Genomic DNA, 21,432 nt, shown 5'->3' on the forward strand with positions numbered 1-21,432 from the left:
ATTTAAAATAGCATGAAGTGGAACAAGGATAGAGCCTCCTCACTTCTGAGTAAGTCTAAATATCTGGATATCTCGGTAACTCTGTATTAAATCTATACTGAACCACGGTACTTGATGAGACTATTGCCTTATAGCTCATAGAAATGCAGCAAATCAAGCCTGATGGAATAGAAGTTTCCTAACACCAAGGCTGACAGCTGGCATGCATGTGCTGCCAGACACAGGAAATTGCTGTCCATGCCTGTGCAAGGATTCAACTGCTGGTTTGTGGGGAACAGGGGGTCACAGCTCTAGTTTGGAGCTCAGCTGTCTCATATGGCTATGGAATTAAACACAGCAAGCCGCAGAGATACAGAACAAAGACACAAAGGAGCTGGCGGGAAGACAGATGTCTTGTGCTGAGAGCCACTAGCAGGTGCTCCCGAACATCCCGGTGTTTAGGAAATCTGGACGGAGGCAGCCACTAATTACGTGTAACATGCTGCCAGTTCCCCTGCCAGAAGCATCACATGCTAAAAAGCATTACTGTATCTATGCTTACAGTGGCAAAGGTCTCTGCACTAAAACTGCAACCTGCAGTTATTTAATTAATGAATTGCTACCAGAGAAACACAAGAACTTGCAATATTGAGGAGCTTTTAGGAGACAGGCATGGGCAGAGATGTTCCCTGCAGGAAGGCTGACGGCTGTCTAGCAGAAAACTTCTCCCGTTCAGAAACATATCCAAGAGTGTCATGTCCCTGCCTGCTGCTGGGAGGTGATCCAGTCCTTCACTGTATCAGTTCTGTGGCTTCCTACAACAAACTGCAGGAGCAAATGATGGTTTTCACAGACCTGTGACACTTTGCTTCCACTTCCTTCTACTCTTAACTATGTCCTTGTCCTCCCCTGACTTGGTTTCCTTCCCTGGTTGGCATCTTTCCCAAACGGGCTGCTGCTCTTGCACCTCTCACCTTACCACACTCCAATGAGACCTGTATGGACCATTACTTTTCCCCTCAATCTACCATTTTATTAGATCATTGCAGTTACTGTTGTTAGTGTAAGAGGCAGCATAAAGAAAACAGCTACCTCAGATCTCTTTCATATAACTCTTGATTCTGTTTCTCCAATTCTCTGTGTCCTTCAGCTGAACGATGCATTTAAGAAATGCTTGAATCATGATAAGCTTTGAAGGCACAAGTGTTGTTTTTGTTGCATTTAAGGGAGTGTACAGATAATTTTGAAAAAAACAACTTTCATGACCTGCCACCATTTCCTCTCCCGTTACCATGAACATGAGGGTTTCCCAAATGAAACTTGCTCTTCAGTGGCGTGTTTCCACCACAAATTCATCTGAATTCTGCCCCTTCCTTTGCTAATAACTAAGGCAAAAAATTACTCTCTCATTCAAAAAATCCTAGTGGGATTCTCTGTTCTTTTCTGTGAAGGTAGCTAACAAGGTCAACCACATATCCCCATTTGAGATCTGATTTCACCTCTGGCAACACCATAATTACCAAGGCAAACATCTCAGTAATACTTGTCCAGCTGTTCAGAAGCTTTTACAGCAACAGATATTTACTATCTGGGGTAAAAGCTGTACACTTCAAAGAGTGACGAAGACCCTCCTTGGTGTGCAAGTGTTTTTAAAAAGTATTTTTACAGGTTAAGAAAAACCAGAAGCAAGCAGAACACAGTTTCACTCCCAGTTCTGTGCTCATTCACTGACTACAAAGTATTTTTTCAGTGCAGCTACGTGCCCTCCTTGGGTGCATATTTCAGAAAGAAGAACCAGCAAGCCAACTTACATCCTGCCTCTCATTGCTTTGGCTTTTTGTTCCTCTTCAAGGTTTCGTGGGGGAGTTGAAGGCGTCATTCCTTCATTTAAGCAGCCGGTGGCATCTTTTAAGCTTCCTCGGTAAGATCCTCCTTCAAGGGTCTAAAAAAACCCCAAAGAACAATAGAATAAACATTATCCTTGAACTCCAGCATCAGTGTTATCTTCTGTTTCAAGTGAGCCTGCAATCAACCCTGCAGTCTAAAACCAAGCAGAGTATTCAGCAATACTTTCCTGCAGGACTTAGTGAAACACAACCAAACTAGTTTTAAGTTGATATAAGACCCCCACCAAAAAAAAAATCCATTAAACTGGAGAAGATGTCCTTTTGCTAGAAGGTGGAAAAAGAAGTTCTAGTAGCCCCAGGATGAGAAAACTCTTCCAAATTATTTCAAAACAACCTGAAAATATCCCAGTGCCTTCAGACAGAACCAGTGTTAGGCTACACGTGGTCAGTGTTTCTCTGCCAAAGACTGAATGGAGATTCTTGGTAGTAAAGTAAAACACAAAATCAAACAGAAATAGATGGATACATAGTAACATTCCACAATAATTAAAGTTTCCCCCAAATCCCTGGAAAGTAATTGCAATTGACCTAACAGCCTGCATGCGGGGGAGAGACAATAAAATATCCTCCAAAAATACATCTGACTGGATTAATGAAATACTTTTCAATTTGTTAGTCCCTCGATGGAATAAAACTATTTTGAGTAAATTTTCTGGGAATGTCCATCTCTGTTTCCCATGTCACACAGAGCTCCTTCACAACTTACTCCTTTATCAAGAATCCTATGAATGCAGACTCCCTTCATGTACCAACATCTCAAACTAAGAAAGTACCAAAACCCTCTGAAATGATTCGCTAGATAAAGCTGCTTGCACAGTTACAGTAATATAATGATCACTGCAGGTTTTTTTGTTTTGTTTTTACTCTTTTCATCCTTCCAGTATATGTAAGGAAATGAACCTTTATAGGGCTCATCATAACACTGCTTTAATCCTGACTTGTTAATTAAGTTCAAATTGCTCAAAGCAAGCATTTACCTAATTTTAGAGGTCCTGGGACATGTAGAAAAAGGTTCAGGTTTGATATTAACATTTTGAAGTGTTTCAGGGAAAACTTAAGAGAAGCCAAGATATGAAACAGGATTTCCTTCTTGTCCAACAGACATGGGATCAGACAGGGAGAGTGCAAGATACTGAAATTTTTGAACAAATTAAACCCAGAGCACTTTTATTGCTTATTCCACTCCCTGTCAGAAAGAGTTGACAAGGCAGATTAAAAGTGACACATGAATCTTTGTAAAATTAAAGCACAGCTGTGATACTTCAAGCAGTTCTACTCTTTAGAGGGTCTTTTCAGGGAAGCCGCAATACCAAGCAAATTCACATGTTGGGTAGTAAAACTTCTGTGCCTCAGAACAAGCTCTAGAACAAAACAAAACATTCCACTGCATAAAATATTTGAAAGAATACCAACAAGACCCCAGAAAGAGTACAGTAGAGTAGCTCGTACTCTGCAAAGCCTGCTCCAAAAGCATCTTTCGACTTTGCAGCACAGAGCCTACATGGCAACATGAGATGTAGGCTTCATCTCACGGGGGGAGCAAAAATATTACATACTCTACTGAGAAGCAGAGCACATCATAGGGTTAATAAAAGCACAGCAGATGAAGGTGGAAAGCAAGGAAACCAGAAACAAGAGGTAGACTTCCCTACAGTCATATTAGGCCTGTTACGTACAGAGTTTTCACAACACTAAACTTACCAGCTTACTTTTGACCAACTTTTCTATTGCACTGACAAGGTCCGCAGCAGTTGGGACATCAGAGGAGCTCTGTCGAGCAGCTAGCAAAGAAGAGGACTGCAAGACACCAGGTTGCAAAGGAAAAGCAAGTTAACAGCATGAGAAGGGGGTAGGAAACCAGCGGTCAGTGAAGCAGCTTCTGAGACAGGAGAACAAATGTGGAGGGGGACCAGGAGGGTTAGAGGATCACATGCATGGAAGGTGAGTGAGTGTTGCTCTATCAGACAAGCACAGAATTGCCATCCACTTCTGGCTGCACATCCCCCTGCAGCAGTTCCAAGGCTGGGAACCAGGGAGCAGTGTCAAAGAACTGAAGTCCATTTGCAACCAGGCTACAATACTCTTAATGTCTGTTGGTTTCTTCTTCCAAGGACATCTACGATCTTACTGGCTCCAGAAAATTGATCTTCTTACTGCAGATGTAAGAAATTACCCCCTCCCCCATACGTACATATTTAATAAATGCAGTAAGTACAAGGTACATACGGAGTTACAGGCAATAGGGGAGGCAGGCAGGGGAGAACGAATCATTCCCCCTCCCTTCCCCACAGATCAATTGCAACTCCAAATGAACTCAGATGACACCACACATTCATGCAACTTCAGCCATTTAAAGTGTGTATCTTCTCTCCCCTCTCTGCAATCAGTGGAGAGAAAACACCCCTACGTATCTCATCTGTCCTAGGTACCTGGCACAGGAGGGCAGAAAACACTCCTTGGAGATGCCCGCTTTTCCCTATCAACATTAGTCAGAATATTTTCAGTCTCACTTCTCTATGCCTGTCTGTTGGTTTCAGGTATTTGATTTTAGGTGCCTGACATGATGTAATGTCTTTGGATGTCTCCACATTCAGGCAACCACAGCTAATAGCTGCTGGTTGTTACAAGGACCTCATCAATGTGCTACCCAAGCATCCCCCATGGCGCTGCGAAGACTGGCCTCTGTGAAATATTCAGCTTTAGTTTAAGGTTTCTGCTCTATACGGGGCTCTTCACCCTTTAGTCTTTGTCCTAAGACACCTCACTTTGAAAACCCAAACTCATGCAATAGCTATGGGAATTGGTAATTATTAGCTCACCTGTATGTACATTTCTTCTGAACAAAATGCAAGCACTGACTAAAACTATAAGCCCTCTGATAATCTGCTTTTGGCAGGCTGACATGGACTAAGCATGGATAATTTTTTATAAATTCTGCATTAAAATTATTAAAAAGCTTATTCATCTCTCAGCTGCTTAATAAAGGTCTTCTGGAGAGCAGCTATTTCAGCGAAGTCACCACACAGGTGCCAATGAACACGCATCTGAGATTAAACAGTGCTGAGGAGTGAGACGTGGAAATGTGATGGCAGGAATTGGGCAGCTGGCCACCTTTTTGAGCGGCCCTTTGGGGAGGTTGCTCATGTTGAGTGACACGGCCCCAGGAGGAGAAAAAAAAAAAGGCAAAGAAAACCAATCCCAAGCAGAAGCCTTGTGATGGAGCAGAAGCCTGAACAGCCTGCCACTCCTTGTCTCCTCTTTCACAAATACTACATCTAATCAACAGTTCTAATCACAGCAACAACAAAAACTACAGGTAATCAGGCTGGTAATTGAGGAATTAGGCTGGTTAACGCAGGAATCTCATACAAATGTAAAAGCTCCGACAGCTTGTTTCACCTGCAATGCGGACAGACGTGTCTAGTGAAAAAAAAGACTGAAAATAGGGACTTTGAAGAGATACTGGACAAATACATAGACAATAACTGTCAAACATAACCATTCTAGCAGGAGGTGTCCAATTTTTGGAGGCACTAAACAGCTGTTGCTCTCACTTCTAACTGAAATTGCTCAATATCTCTGAAAAGTAAATAACTGCAGAATTTTGAAGGGAGCATGGAAACATTTGCTGCCTACAAGTCTTTCAGGGTGAAATAAAACTCTTCTGTGACTGACAAAGAGAATCTGGTTTTTGTGGGGCAAATCAAAAAAGTGGTATATCTATTTCTAAAGGAAGTAAATCATTAGTTTCTAATATGAAGAGATCTTGCAATTTGTCTTTGTAAGAGCCTCCAGGAGCAGCGAGGCATGATTATTGCTGCCTTGCAGATGGGCTCAGGGAAAGGTGCCACCCCCAAAACCGTGCAGACATCTCTCACCTACCACTGCTGCTTCCCCACGCTGCTGCTGGTCCAATCTGAGCCCGTGCCTGTAAGCAGCAGTAGCACACGAGCAGAGAGCTGTGCCCAAATTAACACCATTAAAGAGCTTTTGGCTCCAGCATGGCTCAAACATTGCTCATGTGGTGCTCCAGTGCCAGGGAATTCAGAAACCATGTTTGTGAGCTTAAGTTTTTTTCCCTCGTGACAAAAAGTGAGTAGGGGAAGAAAGAGAGAAAAAGGGTTTCAGATGCTCTGTTTAATCTTCTCTTTTAGGAGCGGGTGAAAAAACAGGATGCCAAACCACTCTATAAAGCTCAGACATCTGGACAGGAAAACAGTTTAGTTCCACAACATTGGCGCTGTCAGAAATGTATTTAAGAAATACTGAAATCACATGGCATGTTAAAAATCAAGAATAGTGACCCAAGCTAAAGCAGATTTGGTTTTCTTTAAAAAACAAACAAACAAACAAAGCAAACTAACCCCAAAACATTTAGCTAAACACCATGGGGAACAACCCAGGAGCAACTGCTGTTGTGCTGGGCATGGATCCACCATGGCTCTGCTTCACCGACCTTTCGCCTCTGCCCCTCGTCAGACAGCCAGGAGCACATGCAGCACTCAAAGGGCAAGAGTCCACGACTCCAGCTGCTTTCTTCTGGTCTTGCTGCCACCCCAATGTCATAACATTTCCTGACAGATTAGCAGCAAGCCCCCAAATCCTTTCCTCCATCACTCTGCTCCTTGAGTCCCAGAAATATTTGCGCCCTTCTCTCTCTATGTTTCCAAACTCCTGCCTGAACCTTCCCCAAGAACATTCTGGGTTGGTTTTTTTTTTCTGACAATTTATTAATCTCCCCTATCCTTGCTTCTTCACATGCAGTAATTACAATCAGAGGATAGAGATACAGAAGTGGCAGTGCTAAAAACAGATGCCAGCAGGAAACAGCTAAACAGGAGGATGGATTTCTACAAGGGAGATGACAGCACCAGGAAAGGGTGGGGGAGGACACGGGCAGACAGGATCTGCACTGACTGTGAACGCAAACCACTGCCATAGCCGTATTCACAGATTCTCACCCCAAGTCCAAGAGAGCAACCAAAGACTCTGCAAGCCACTGCACCAGCTACCACAGCAAATTCTAACTTTACATTCAAGACACCCTAGCTAACAGCAGAGAACTACCATCACCAACATGGTGCACAAAGATGGGCAGACCAAAGCCTTTCCCACCCTCCTGAGAGGGACTTCAGACACCTTGTGGCTTCTGAACTAACTGGAGCTGATGGACCATTCAGTGATGATTAGCCACATACCCCAGAAATGCCAAACGATAGCTCTGGGTTCGCTTTTCCATCTGTAAGTTTTAAAGCACTTCAAAATGGAGAGTGGACAGTGGGCCACAGACTGACACCATTCCTGACCCCCATCACATATAAAGCCCGAGCGGAGAGCCCGAGCTATCTAACGCTTGGTAAAGGTGAGATTTCTGGATTCAAGCAGACTCCAGCATCTGTTTTACTCCTTGGGCCAAGACTGCCACCAAATACTATTTCTGCTGCCACTGCCAGACACCAACAGCACTTTTAAAACAGACATGGAGAACACGCGTTATCAGCCCGAGTGTGATTTCTGACCACACACAACACAAGCACATGATCAACCTGTTGTGAAATGGGATGCGAGGGCTAAATTGCTTACCTGGAACTATTTGTAAATCCAATTGGTGAAAGGCATTAGAATATGATTTGCACATAGGTGTCTCTTATAACCACAAGTCTAGGCCCTGGATACTAGAAGACCACTACGAAACCACTGTGAGATGGCTACGTGAGAAATGTACTTGAACAGCGAACTGGTATAGTAGGGGAGGCCTTACCATCTCATCTTGGGTTGGATCATTGTCAAAAATCTTCATAGGAGGAGGAAGAGGTGTGTGAGACTCTTCATCTGGTTCATCTTCTCCCCAACCCTTCTTGCTCTTCTGAAGAAAAGTGAAATATAATTAGAGGCAGAGACGGGTTTCTTCTATCTTTTTAGATATCTGAGCCCTACTACCAGACTTGGAGCCTGTTAGGAATACTAATACTGGCTCAATATTGCATTGGGTGGAGAGAATTGCAAGTAATGCTAAGCATCCTGAAAGAGAAGCAATAAAGATGTAAAGTTTTGCCTGTTAATCTCGGTGCATTCTACGAGTTACAGAAATACAATTTATAGGTCACCCAAGTAGCTAAGGCAGTTACAGCTGTCTCTGTGCTGATGCAAAAGTATTTTTTAATTTAAATGAGAACAGCTCAATGTACAATTTTTAAATTGTTCCTCTATTTGCGTTCAGTTAGTATCGTCTCCATTTTTGGTTTGTAATTCCTTATTCACTTTTTATCAGGGAAGAGCTATTCTGGCAAAGAACGTGCCTCCAGAGAAACTGCAGCTACAAAAACATAGCAGATTTAACAGAAACATGGCTATTTCTCTGAGCACTTTCTTTCAATAAGGAATTACACTGCCATGGTAGGATAAAGGTGATATGAACCTCAGCAAAAAGTGGTAATAGGTGCTCAAGAATAACTTCATTTCTATCCTTGGCAGCTTTCTAAGAGGCTATTAAAAAAATTATCTAGTCAAAGGACAATAATATATGCAGACTTTGAAATGCTGTTCCCTATATATTCCGTTGCTCTTTGGATGACAATGCTGTTTGCAACACGGCTTCAATCAATTCAATTTTATATATGATTCGCTGCTCCCTCTAGACCCTAAGGGAACTGCATTTACTCAAGCATGAATCACACACCACGGAAGGGACTATCAGAGATATGGTCTTTCCTGCAACAAACACTAACACACACCTCATCTGCGCTGTCTCCTTGAGGAGTGGTTTCATCTCCAGTCTTTGGTGAGCCGAGGTCAAAGCTCTTCCTGCCATCTCGCACTTTCTTTTGTTTCTTGATGTTGCTCTCGGTCTTCCCGCTGTTCAGCCGACGCACAGGACTAGTCAACCATTTCTTCAGTGTGTTGGTCGAGCGCTTGGGGCCAGGAGAGCTCTGGATGGAGTTGAGGGATGGCTGAGGTTGTAAGTTGGCAACTGAATCCGACTTGCCCCCGTTGTCATTGGAAGAGACTGAATAGGCGTCTGGAAGAAAACAATGAGGTGAGAGATCATACCAGCACCTCCTCTGTTTCCTAGTACACATCAAGCGCTTGGCTGTCCGAAGCATGAAAATACAAGCTGCATTGATGAAACGTTTTGTGACCTATGGACATTGCGTAAACCTTATTGCACAGCAGAGAGAGGAATATGCCCTGCAACGGGCATTTTTCACAATCTTACACACTTCTTTCATTTCCTACCACCATCTCTGTCCTTATGGAAGATCGCAGACAGCAGAGTTATCTAGTTTTTGATGAAATCCTGAATTTTATGCTTAGTGCTGAATTTCTCAGCTTCTTCCCACAGATTTCATTGTGAATTGCCAAGGAGAAAATAAGCACAAAAAGCAGATTACTACAGGAGACCTGACAGCCACCAACGCTTTGTCAGGTTCTGATTCCATAAATGATTTTCAGCCGTTTCCAGACCTCAATGACATTACTGTTAGTTAGACTACTTATTAACTTTTGAAGGTTATTTGAAGCACCTTAAAATTATCTCCTTTGCCCCTGAAAGCAATTTGTCAGAAGACTTCACACCTTCCCTAGAACTAAGAAACTGGAATGAACAATTGCAAAAGATTACAAATTGTTCAAACTGAAGGAAACTCCCAAGAAGAAGCTACAAGGCAGGCTTAAAATTAAACAGATTTCCATTATATCTGAGCAGGAGATTCTGCTGAACTGTAATCAACTGCAATTATCGATACACATGTTCAAACTAGCACTTTAGAAATGGGTGCAACCTCCCATACTCCCCCTCAAAGCAACAGACCGAAGATGTGCCAATGTCAATAAGTCTTTAAAACCAAAGCAAAGAAGTTGCTCGAAGATTTCTCAATTGCCCTTTAGGAACAAGTGCCCTGCTTTCAGCTTTCTGAAACCACGGCAAGGCAACTTCCTTCCCAGGAGCAATCAGGGGCTGAGACATTTAATCCCACACAGTTTAAGAAGAAATTTTTATTTTTTTTACAGAATTCAGAAATTGTCACACTCCTGGAAGACACATCTCAGACTGTACATCAGAAAGCAGTCAGCTGATGTTATTAAACATTTTTAGATGGTTATCTCTGAATCTTTTATACGCCCCAGCAGAAAACAAAAACATAAGTTACAACACATGAAAATAGCCTGGTGCATCCTGATATTCTCAGTTCAGCAATAAATATCCTTAGAGATACTGAGTAGTACACATGCTGAGGGAGAGCTACTCTCCCAGAGAATCATTACCTATATTGTTTTAGAAGCCAGTTCCTGCTACCTGCATGCAGATCTCCTACCTTGCTGGGCAGAGCTATGCACTGAGCAGAGATTGCAGCCTGCCTTGTCTGCCAGCTTCTAAAATGCAGATCATGAGAGTTACAATATTTTATAAGATTTTATAACCATAGACAGCCTGAGTCAGAAGGTGAACCAATAATTTATTACATACCTGAGGTCAAAAGTTAGGTTTTTAGAACATACGGAAATAATTGTAACAAGCTAGAGGAAGTCAAAGTTCTATTTGCCAGACAGGAAGAAAATCCAAATCATCTGTCTTCTGACACAGGAGAAGTGAGCGTGAGAGGGGCTGGGAGGAGGACAGATCCCAGGTGGAGTTGCTGGGGTTTTCCTGACATTCCTCCATAAGGGCAAAGTAGCAGTCTTATCTCAAAAAGGCCTGGGTTTAGCCAGCTCCTGTTGATGTTATTTCATGCACTCAAAGTGGCGTTAAATCAACTAGCACAAGATAATATTTGTCAGTGGCCAGCTTATCTTCCACTCAATAGGCTTTAGATAGTCTCCCCTCGCAGGCTCCACGTGAGGGTCTGGGAGTTTATCAGCGCACCTTGCGTCAGCAAAATTCAGGATTTTGTGACGGTGATTTTGATTTTGCAAGTGCCCCTGCTCCTCCATGCCCTCAGCAGCACTGAAGGCCCCGCAGGTGGCGGGGAAAGCTGGAGGGCTCCTCACCAAGGGGCGATGTGGAGTGGGGAGCCCTCAGGTGCCCACACTCCCACTGCCGCTGCAGGAGGAGTAACTTTGGGAATTTCTGGTGCAAAGGAGCCAGGCTGCAGTCACAGAAGGAGAAATGCTGGGAGCAATCGCTCTGTGGAGGTTGCCACAGGGATGACTTGGGGCAAGGAGCCGTATCACGGACTCGCTGCCTTTGCTGGGGACTGAGCTCGGGGGGAGGATGAGGAGAACCGAGGACAAGCTGATCTCCCACATCTCAGTTGATTAATGTATAGAGAGGTTTTTACTACAGCTTGGAAGTAACACAGTCCAAACCCCTACCTCCAGTCAACGGCACCTTGCCAATTTACCTTTTAGTAAAGGAGGGGAGCTGGTAGGAGTCCAAATGGAGCCTTTGACAACCCCATTTGCCCCAAGGATTCATTACTGAGCTGCGCAATTCCACCTCAGCCCGGCAGGCTCAAGGCAGGGCCAAACCCAGGAACCCTGAAGTTCATGACAGAAGGGGCAGGGACCTCCCTTCCCACCAGAAAACACCTCTGGTTTTACGAGCAGGGCCAGGCTCCAGCCTTGCGCCTCCCTCCCCTTCCCAGGCGGCCCAGCAACAAACAGACACACAGCACCCCTCACACCACCACACGCTTTGCCGTCCCGGGGAAGCAACAGCCAGCCATTGTCCCCTGTCGTCCCGGTGAAGGCAGCAGGTAGGCAGACACAGCCCAAGTCCTGGGCTGGCCCACAGCCTACCCTGCCTGCTTGCAGGAATTTTGTCCCAAGTTTAACCTAGAGCCAGGAAACCTCTGCAGACCGAACATCAGGCCTCCAGAGCCACACGCTATGATGAAAGCCAACCCAAAGGTTTCCACAGGGAGGTGTGTTACACCATGCAACACTCCCAACTTGAACGAGGCTCTGGATTTTCCCACTCAAGCTCATGGCTTTGGTGATGAAAAAGGTTATTTACCAAGGGGTTACTAAATGTCAGTCATGCCATGCTGCACACAGCTCCGGCAGATACTAAGTCGCCTTCTTTCTCCTTGTCTGAAGTGCCTGGCTGAGCACCGTAAGGACAGAGCCTGGGTTTCACTTGGCCCATGTGGCCCAAGACTGGAAACGTGGCCTTAGCTTGCCTTTACATGGCAACATAGTCTCCGCTGGCTGGAGGATGGGGGGAACGTGGAAGAGAAAGGCTGATATAAATCTCCCTGCTCCCCAGCCACCATGACAGCCCCTCAAAGTGAGGTGAGTTTGCTCTACCCAGCACTCTACATATGCACAAAGTCCTCCCATCTCTTCATCCCACTTCCCACTATCGCCAAACATGCACTATCCAAAAACCACACCAAGAGTCCACACACAGTATTAATGACCTTTTTTTGCTTTTCTTTTTTAAAGGAACTGCAAATATGGACACATTTGTGAGCAAGTCACACTTTACCAGCCCTGCTGAGAATGATTGCCTTTGCACATAAAGCAGGTCACCTCGACATGGTCACGGAGGCAGGAGCAGAGCTCAAGCAAGAGCAGAGCTCACAAAATGAGAGACAAAAGCAAGCAACACAAAAAATCTGCCAGGAAAGACTTTGGAGACATCCTCCTAAACCGTGCTTGTGTAAGCTGCACTGCTTTCACGGCACGTATGGCTACAAACACATTAATCATGACATTTGATACTAGCATGGGATCCAGACACCAGGTGGATCAAGTGGAAGAGAAAGACATGTTACCACGCTCTTCTTGCAAAGCACTAGCACATATGTGCTCTGCAAACTGTATTGGTAGAGCTGTTTGGAAACAGTTTGCTTAAGAAAAGCCAGAGAGCACTTTGGAAAAGACGCAGTGGCACATTGCGTGGTAATTCAGGCAGCCGCTGCTGCCCACAAGGACCAGCAAAGCAGCAGTTGCCCTCGCACCGCAGCAGGTCTGCAGGAACGCCGGGGCCCGGCAGAGAGCTGCAGCGAGCAGTCGTCCTGCCACCAATGTCCTGGGACACACGCATCTAAAAAAAGGTATTTGGTGAAGCAAAATGGGTGCAGGGAGGTCAGCAGACTAGTGTGGCTAGATTGATTTCCTGGCCAAACCATTCATTCAGACAGAAGAAATGACGGTTTCCAAAACACCCCCAAGCAAACCTCCAAGAAACTTCTGGCAATAGGACTGTGACAGATACTCAGCCAGATTGAAGAGCTTTAACATCCAGGGCTTTTGCACGGCTGGAGGCATGAAATCTTTGTTGTTGCTCAAATGAACAGATGTCTATAAAAGCACAGCTCTTTTACTTGAAAAATGGAAGGTTCTAGTTCTGTACAACCTTGGGTGAAAGGAAAAATGGAAATCTCATGGACACATTTTAGAGGCACAGTTGCATTCCCATTTGAGTCAGCAGGAATTACTGCTGGAACATAAATACAAGGCATTTTATTTTTACCTCCCTGTTCCCCAGAGCATGCATGGGAGGGGAGGTCTGTCAGATCAGGCTCATGCAGCACCGGACTCATCTGCGGGAACTCAGATCTCTAATGGGGAAAGAGAAAAGCTTCTCAGAAAAACTCAGAAGAAAAAACATCAGGCTTCTCTTTTTGATCCATACTAACCACCAATCATACACGATAGGAAGGAAATATGCTTCCATAACTAGAAATTAATAGAGAATATAGCTATGAAGACAGGTCACTGACAGGACACAATCTTACTTTAGGTGAGAAGAGGTGAACCTTTTTCTGATTTATGTATGGCCCCATTTTTCACCCCAGAAAAACAGCCTGAGAGAAAAGGATTTTTCCACAGAAGTGAAAGAAGATGAGCCAGAACGGGAACTCTGTAATCCTATTAGCATGTGCATTTAAATAAAAAATTTCTTGCAGAAATAATTCCACTCATGAATGAAAGCCAATAACGACAATCTGACCGATGAGCACATAAATTAGCTCTGCTGTGCTCGACAGAGCCCATTTTCCATATTTAGTGATTCCTGTAAAATAACATTTCTGACAAAGACAGAATTGAATCAGATGTGGGTGAAAGACTAACTTAGTCTTTACTTGAGCTGTTATTTCCTGAAGAACGGGAATCTCTGTACCAGAAAATCTTGGAAAGCAGGAGTCATCTAGACTTACCCTACGCACAAACAAAGTCTCTATGTTAGTATTTCACACTAAACAAACAAGAATCATCTAAACCATCAAAATGCACCCTCTCTAGCCCTTTCCAAGAGCATTTCCTTCACCGTACAGGCTGTAGGCTCCAATTCACAGCTCCCAGCCCCTTGAGGCTTCATACTCTCCCTGGGGAAACACTGCTGCGAGGACCCACCTCGGACCTACTACTCGAGGGTTTCAGGGCTAAAGCTCTACTCAACAAATGCAAAGATGGCAGAACAAGGTACGAAAACTGCTTCTTTGGCCTCTTCAGCGCTTTTGTATTAAATGTCCAAAACACACTCAGTGAAACATTTTTATTGGCAGGAGTCAGGGTTACAAAACGTTGTGGCTTAGGCAGATGACAGTACCAATCCCAGTTTAGCGTTAGAGCCTACTCTGCCTGTAAAACCTGGCATGGATTTGCAAAAATTTGGGAGGTAACAACATTTGGATAATACAAAGTCACTTTACAGCTATTCCTCAAGTGAAAACACTAGTTCATAACAGCGTAAATAATGAATCTGACAACTTTTAATGTCAACAGATAAACTGTCTCCTCAGGCACTGCCTCTGAAAAAGGCTCCAGCGAAGAACATGACACGAGGAAATTTTCAGTGCCCATGTCAGACAAAGACAGAGGACAACTGGCTTGAGAAGCCCTTTAGATTTGAAGTAGGTTAAACTTTCACAATGGAATAGCAAAACTCATCCTGGAGTACTCCACAGTTCCCCATCCTCTTCCAGCTCTGCTCAGCCGCTCTGCACGGGTCCGACCACAGACCTGTCCCACACTTCAGCTCAAGGGAAAAATGAGATGAATCCATGTAGGACATGTTTTCACACCAGAGGATAGAGACACGTTCAAACTACGGCATTGAAATGTGAATGCAAATTTTGCTCTGAGCTTCAAATGTTCTCCCTAACTTTATAATCTCATGGAAATGAACAGAATTGAGAAGGTTCAACTGAATTTTCTGTTTGTGTCTTGGAGTATCACATGAAGTTTCAAGTTGGAAGTAACATCAAAAGGCAGAAATCAATCTGGTAGGATTCTCACAACTGCATTTACGTGGATGAAATTACTTCTGTCCAAAATCAAGGAGAGTGGTATGGAGTTAAATATTTTATGCAGAAGTTTCTAGTCCAATAGGGAAAGTAGCCTACACTGCTAAAAGCAGACATATTCGACAAACTTTCCAATCACTGTGATGTAAAAACTCAAAACTTGACTTTCTGTTTCACTGTCAAATGTGCAAACAAGACTAACTTCCAAAAAGAACAGGGAAAAAAAGGACTAAAACCTAAATTAATCACACAACATTCAGAATGCACTGTTTCTTTACTGAATAGCTGATATTTCTTGGAAATGAGTAAGAGCTCCTTTGAGATAGAGGATGATCTGCAGAGTTCCCTTTAGCTACACTGCAAAGCCGGGGATGCTCCTGAGGGATTTTGCGTATGAGTTTTGCTTTTGGGAAATGGTCACCGATCTGTTGGGTTTAATATTCAATCTCCTGATCATTACTTCCAGGCAGAAACCTAAGCCAAGGAAAGCAAGCACTCACCTAGCTGGGGTGGGCAAACACCGTCACTCAGAGCAGCTCATTTTTGCGGCAGGCAGCAACTCACTTCATGCTCTCGGCAGTCAAGGAGCTGCGCACACTTCTGGCCAAGGATGATGCAGAGTGGGAATCACACCCAGTAGGAGCCCCTCTCTTTCCATTAACTACAGAGGGAGTCCGAGGAAATTACGTCCTTAGCTAAATTTAGTTATTGTGAATCCCCTTCCCACATTTGAGTATGTTTCATACCAGTCCGATCTCACAGCAGGAAATGATTAGCTGAAGTTAAGCATCTGACAATTCACTTTAATGAGCAATAACTCATGGCAACCTGCCATTAGCTTCAGTTGAATAGCTTTTATTTTTAGCTGGTGTTGCTCAGATGCGGCTTTCATCCAGCATGTGCTGGGAAAGCTGACATCCCCAAGTAGTCTCCAGGTCTTGGTTGTGCCAGTCAGAGTGTCAGGGCTCGAGAGCTCCAGATCCTGGAGGTCAGAGAAAAGTCACTGCAGTTCTGGGAAAGTTTCAAAGAGTGAGATAAAACCAAAAGCCTGGAGAAACAGCACAGAGGCGCGCAGTCTCAAGAGTCCTTGCAAGAAAAGTTACTGAAATCCTGAGAGCATGCTGAATGAGTGAGCAGGGTCTCCAGGGAGAGAAACAGCACAAGGGCAAGGCACAGCAAGAGTGGCTGCTGAAATAAAACATGACACTCTTACTGTCCAAGAGTGACTAGTGAGAAGAACGGCTACAGAAGTCATCACTATTCTATCTGCTGCTTCACGTGGACCTAAAGCTATTGTCAGAGGTGACTGTAGGGAGGGCATGGGGAAAAGAGGAGGATGAGTCCTCAGATGAATACAGGGCAGGGTCTTGTTTCCTACAGATGAGCATTTGACCAAGGAACTGCTGCACACGAAGGCAGAACATGTCCTTGTGCCTCTGAAGAGGCTCTCAGGAAAGCATGCAACTCAACCCCACGGCACCAAGCACTTGGAACAGCAGCCAAAACATCTGCGGTCCTCCTCTCTGGGTGTCCCGCTCAGAAACGTGTTTCCATGTAACAGCTTACAACTGTGATGAGTATGTATGACTTCTCTGGTGGGAGGTTTGAGCCCTTTTCTCTCCATCTATCAGCCTAACAAATTCATCCTGCTTCAGAGTCCCATCCGACCTCTCAGATAAGCTGCTCCGAGTTCATGACAGGAATAATAAGAGAACAAACATCCACAGAGTAAAGTCACCAACCAGTTGGTAAGTGAGATACTCCTAGCCAACTCCTATCCCTAAATACTATGAGATAGATACGTTATTGGCCTGCCTCGAGTCCTCCAAGGGAACCTCGCTTATCTCCCCAACAAAGCAACATTTCAGAATAGGTTTGTACAGAATAAAAGGGTGTGGAAAAGCTCAGAAAAAGAGCAGTTGCTCCACACAGCAGAGTTTGAGGCCAGACACAGTATTTCTATGTGCTTGATTTCATTCACCCATTCTCTTGCTCCGGGTTTGTGCCCAGCACACGTCCCGGGCCAGCCCAGAGCACAGCGAGAATGAGCCCAACACATCTGCTCAGAGCGCATGTTGGAGCAGCCTTCCAGTAATGCCTCACAGCTGGGAGAGCAGATTTCTGAAGTCGAGGCATGCATTCTGCTTTAGCAAAGAAAGGAAATAAAAAGTCAAGACTAACAAGATCCAGAAAGGGCATGCGCTTTTTTTTTTTTTTGAACAAATCAACATTTATTTCAATTTAGTCAAACAACTCGTTGAAGCACTTCTCTAAGTTCTTCTACTTTACATTTTGTATTTACACTGTCCTCATTCTGTGACAAAAATAAAGTAATCCCCAACCCTGAAGTTTCCAGAATAAGTGTCACTAGCAGCAAAAAGAACAAAGCCCCAAACACAAAGCAAAAATCCCCCTTGATATATTTTGATAGGAGACTTATGCATGTTCTGTAAAAAAGTTTTAACCCTGAACCTTTATGGAAACCTATATGGGAGGATGAGGGGGAAAATGTCATGTTTGAAGCTGAACAAGAGCAGCATTTGCTGGGCTTTGCAAGTACACTGTTACTTTTAGCATAAGGAACTGTGAAATGCTTAGACACCCACATAGAGGCAGACTTTTTAACTTTGATCTAAGCAGTTTTGCTCTGCTGGGTGCGTAAGGGTACCAGAGTCGGCGAATACCATCTTTTATCCTGGTGGTGGGCACAAAAACAAACTTTATTACACATGGTTTCCAAGCAGCTGTTAGTACAACACAAGGCTTATTCTTTTGAGAAGTGTCAAGGGTCAGCTTCATTCAGCAGCTCCCAAACTGAGCTGCTGTAAGAATTTTTCCACACTCAGTGAAGTAATATCTCAGTTAAATGACATCATTGCTAAGGTCAACTCTGCCTTATGCTTGAAGCGAGCAACCTCCATGACAAGGTGGACCATTCTGCTGAATGGGGGGCAGGAGGACGACATTTGAATATTGTATTTATGTCTCCCTACCTCAAAGGAAACTGTGGCTACGTCCCCAAACAATTCCTCATGGAAACAACAGAAGAATATCGGTGACAAAATAAATTGGAATTGGAAAATAAAAGCAAGAACAGAACCCAAAGCTTTTTGGGATAGGAAGAAAAACTGCATGTTGAGAAAGAAGGGATTGGTCATTAAACTTTCCAGGCACACACAGGGCTCAGAAAGCACAGAAAACAAGCAGAACAAACAAACACAACTGTGTGCATCTTAGCGTCAGCTTCTTTTGCCAAATGCAGTAGCTTCCAACATTCAGCAGCTGTCTTGCTTTCTAGTGCTGTGGAGTTCTCTTTGGTACTTGGAGGCTGTCAGAAGCTCCGGGCAAAGAGAAAGTCTTTGTCCATTTACCAACCAATTCCAAAGGCGCTGATCTTGAATAACTTTACTAAGCAAGAGTGACACAGATGTCTAGGAAAGGGGGCTTTTCTCTTAGTAAAGTTGTGGTAGGTGCAGTGGAAACCCAAGGCAATCTACATGCTTGTCAAATTGTGCCTAGGTGAGAACAGAGTCCTCCATGAACGTCTCTCATTTGTTCACTCTTAAATTATTCAGGCTCTGACAGCCCCTGAAAAGAAAAGAACGGAAGAAGAATAAGTTGCGAGTGGTGCAGGGTGAGAGCGGACACCACGTAACCACCAAGAACAACGAGGTTGGGGTGTTTGACAACAGACACACTGCAGCCGGAGCCTCCAGGGCTGGTGCCCAAAGCAGCTTCCTCCACGCCCTTGTCCTCCAGAAATACTAGCGGAAAAATACAAGCTCACAGCAAAGGTACTGGTTGGGATGAATTAAAAGAAGTAATGAATGAAGTAAATGCAAACAGCGGTTTGGAAATAAAACACACAGATAAGAACTGCTGGTGCTTGTGATGTTTTGGTCTTTGAACACGGCACAGGGAAATGGCTAAGCAGCTCGGAGACTTTTGACTGCACACTCAAGACTCTCAGTCAGACTTGCGGGAAGCTTTCAGTCACTCAGCTTAAGTAGGAAAATCAGAACATCACTTGCCACCCCACATAACAGGCTCAGGCGATCTACGTCTTGGTTTTTTTGTTTGACAGCTCTCCAGGGCACAGAGCAGTTCTGTGAGGAACATTCCCCATGGTGCTGGTCAACGAGTTTATCAAATTTCAGGTGATGAAATCACTACTACACTCTATCTGCGTCAGCAAGGAAGATGGGCTGGGAACTTGAAGTCTCAGAGAGCATCTGCTGCATGGGAACAGGAGAGCTCTCTGCAGCACCCTGCTGAGGTCTCAGCCCTCCGAAGCTGTGCAAGCGCCTTGACCCAGCCACCAGCCCTCCCAATGAAGCTAGCTTGGAGAAACTCATTGATTTTGACTTCTGGAAGGCCACACGGAGCCTCCCATGGCTTTCACAGTGCCTACACCATTGCCCCTTACCAGCAGCCTCCTCACGGAAAAAATTCTACGTCCAGCTTAGCAAAGAAGCAGAGAGGTGCACTGCATAAACTGCACTGCTTCATTCCCAGCTGCATGACTGTGTCTAACTGCAAATAGCTGTAAAAATGCACTGCCCAAGAAACAGGTCTAATAAGTGTTTATCGTTACAAAAGCCATCTTCACTATTGCTGAGTAGCTGCTTTCTTTTGGACATATCTTTCAAAGTAGCTAAGAAAAAGAAACACTTATTTGAACACCACAGCAAGGGCTGGACTGGTCTAGCAACAGAAGCTCTTTGATTCTGGAAAGACTTTGTCGAACACGAGTAATCTCATACCGCAATGTACGATGCCTGATCACAGACATCCACCTGCCTGATAGTTTAGTACCCCCAGGACAAGTGACTGCAGTGAATATTCAGCGAGCATTAGCTTTTAGATGTTTGTCTGGAGCCTGCCTTGCTTGAGGTTTTTCTTAGACACACTGCCAGGTCAAATTTTACGGCAGCACAGCTCTGAGCAGCTACAGCCCTCCCCAAGCAGCCCGGGATGTTCAAGCCTGAGTAATTTCTCTGATACTAAGACAAAGTCAACTAAGATGCTGCTGTCTGCTCAGCACCTGTGCCCCGGCAGGAGCTGTGCTCTGCTATTGCAGAGCTGAACTTACTACTGTAACATTCAAAGTGTTTGCCTCCTTCTTGCCTAAAGCTATGATTTTCCTTCTGCTGCCCTAGAAAGGATCCCTGTTGATTAATACTTATTCCATTTCCTGAAGAAGTCTATTCAGCCTCCACACACTTCAGCTGAGAGTGATGTTTGAATATCGTGTTGATCCTCAGGGTTCAAACCACAGAAGGTACAAAGAATGCCAGACTTGAGGCACTTCAATGGTATTAACTGTGAATCATCTTTTTACATTGTACTGCTCAGAAACATTTGGATCTAAAATACATTTGCATTTCTAATTAAAACAGATTACCATTAGTAACTAAAGAATGTCTTAAATCAGAATCCTTAGGCCATAAAAGCTAATTGCACGATGCTAAAACTGGATTTCAAAAATATACATATTATACCCCCTGCAGGATTAATTAAGCAACATCTCTTCAAAAGAGTTCTCAAAAGTGTATTTATTCAGCATGTGGTTAAATTATACCGGGTTGTGCAACACTTTTCATACCCTGCCTTGGCGCACGCTTCTGCGGCGGCAGACAGCTGGGGCCTTGTTCGTCAGGGGTGCTCAACACGGGCAAATCTGATTCGGGACCGCAGCGAACCCCAGCCGATGAGAAGGAACACACATGCTGGTTCATGCTCTCTGCCTCACAGCCACCGAGATGCTGCCTTCACCCCTAATGCAATCCTGCTGCTCCCCGCTGCGCAGCGGAGGTTGTTTTAGCCACAGTTAACTGGTGCTGCTGAACAAGATGATCTCTAGTACGTGTGTGATGTGCTTCCTAGGACATGCAGGCCTATAAAAAGGCTGAAATCAACTGGCAGACATAAATCTGGAAGCTGTAACTGCTGAGTATTTGATGCTCAGTTTGTTACCCATTTCCTACATGACCTCAAGAAAGTTCAGAGCGCTCACTGAACTGAAATGTGTTTTCAGATAGGTTACGACTGGACCGCACATCTTGGGGATGTAAGAAACCTCTCTGTTCCCTAAAGCTGCATGTGCATTATGAAGGGGAAAAAAAAAAACCAACCCACAGCACAACATACCAGGGCACATCCTCAGCTGCTATACTCTGTAGCTGTAATTGTCAGCAAGCCTAAACTGCATGAAAAATTGTCCTCAGTGGATTTAGGTGTAGCTGGGGATGTGCCACTCCCAGCTCCCCTTGTATGCTTGGAGCTGCTTGCTCCATGTGAAATAGGAGCATGGAAAAATACCCAGAAAACATAACAGTGGAGACACCTCC

The 21,432-nt window shown here is 44.4% G+C and overlaps 1 protein-coding gene across 8 annotated transcripts in view; it reads right to left on the bottom strand.

The window, feature by feature from the left end:
• KALRN (kalirin RhoGEF kinase) overlaps positions 1-21,432 on the bottom strand; it is a 518,343-nt gene that overhangs the window by 51,683 nt on the left and 445,228 nt on the right. For 4 of the 8 annotated variants that reach the window (XM_054830973.1, XM_054830971.1, XM_054830974.1 and 1 more), the window contains 3 exons: positions 8,621-8,904; positions 7,648-7,752; positions 1,791-1,921 (listed from right to left, as the gene is read on the bottom strand). In XM_054830973.1, the coding sequence (XP_054686948.1) occupies positions 1,791-1,921; positions 7,648-7,752; positions 8,621-8,904 (520 nt within the window). Of the gene's footprint in view, positions 1-1,790; positions 1,922-3,587; positions 3,684-7,647; positions 7,753-8,620; positions 8,905-17,285; positions 18,671-21,432 lie in introns of those variants that run through there. The other 4 variants (XM_054830972.1, XM_054830977.1, XM_054830978.1 and 1 more) reach the window with 3 other exon arrangements.

Source organism: Grus americana, chromosome 6, assembly GCF_028858705.1.
Source record: "Grus americana isolate bGruAme1 chromosome 6, bGruAme1.mat, whole genome shotgun sequence".
Lineage (NCBI taxonomy): Eukaryota > Metazoa > Chordata > Aves > Gruiformes > Gruidae > Grus > Grus americana.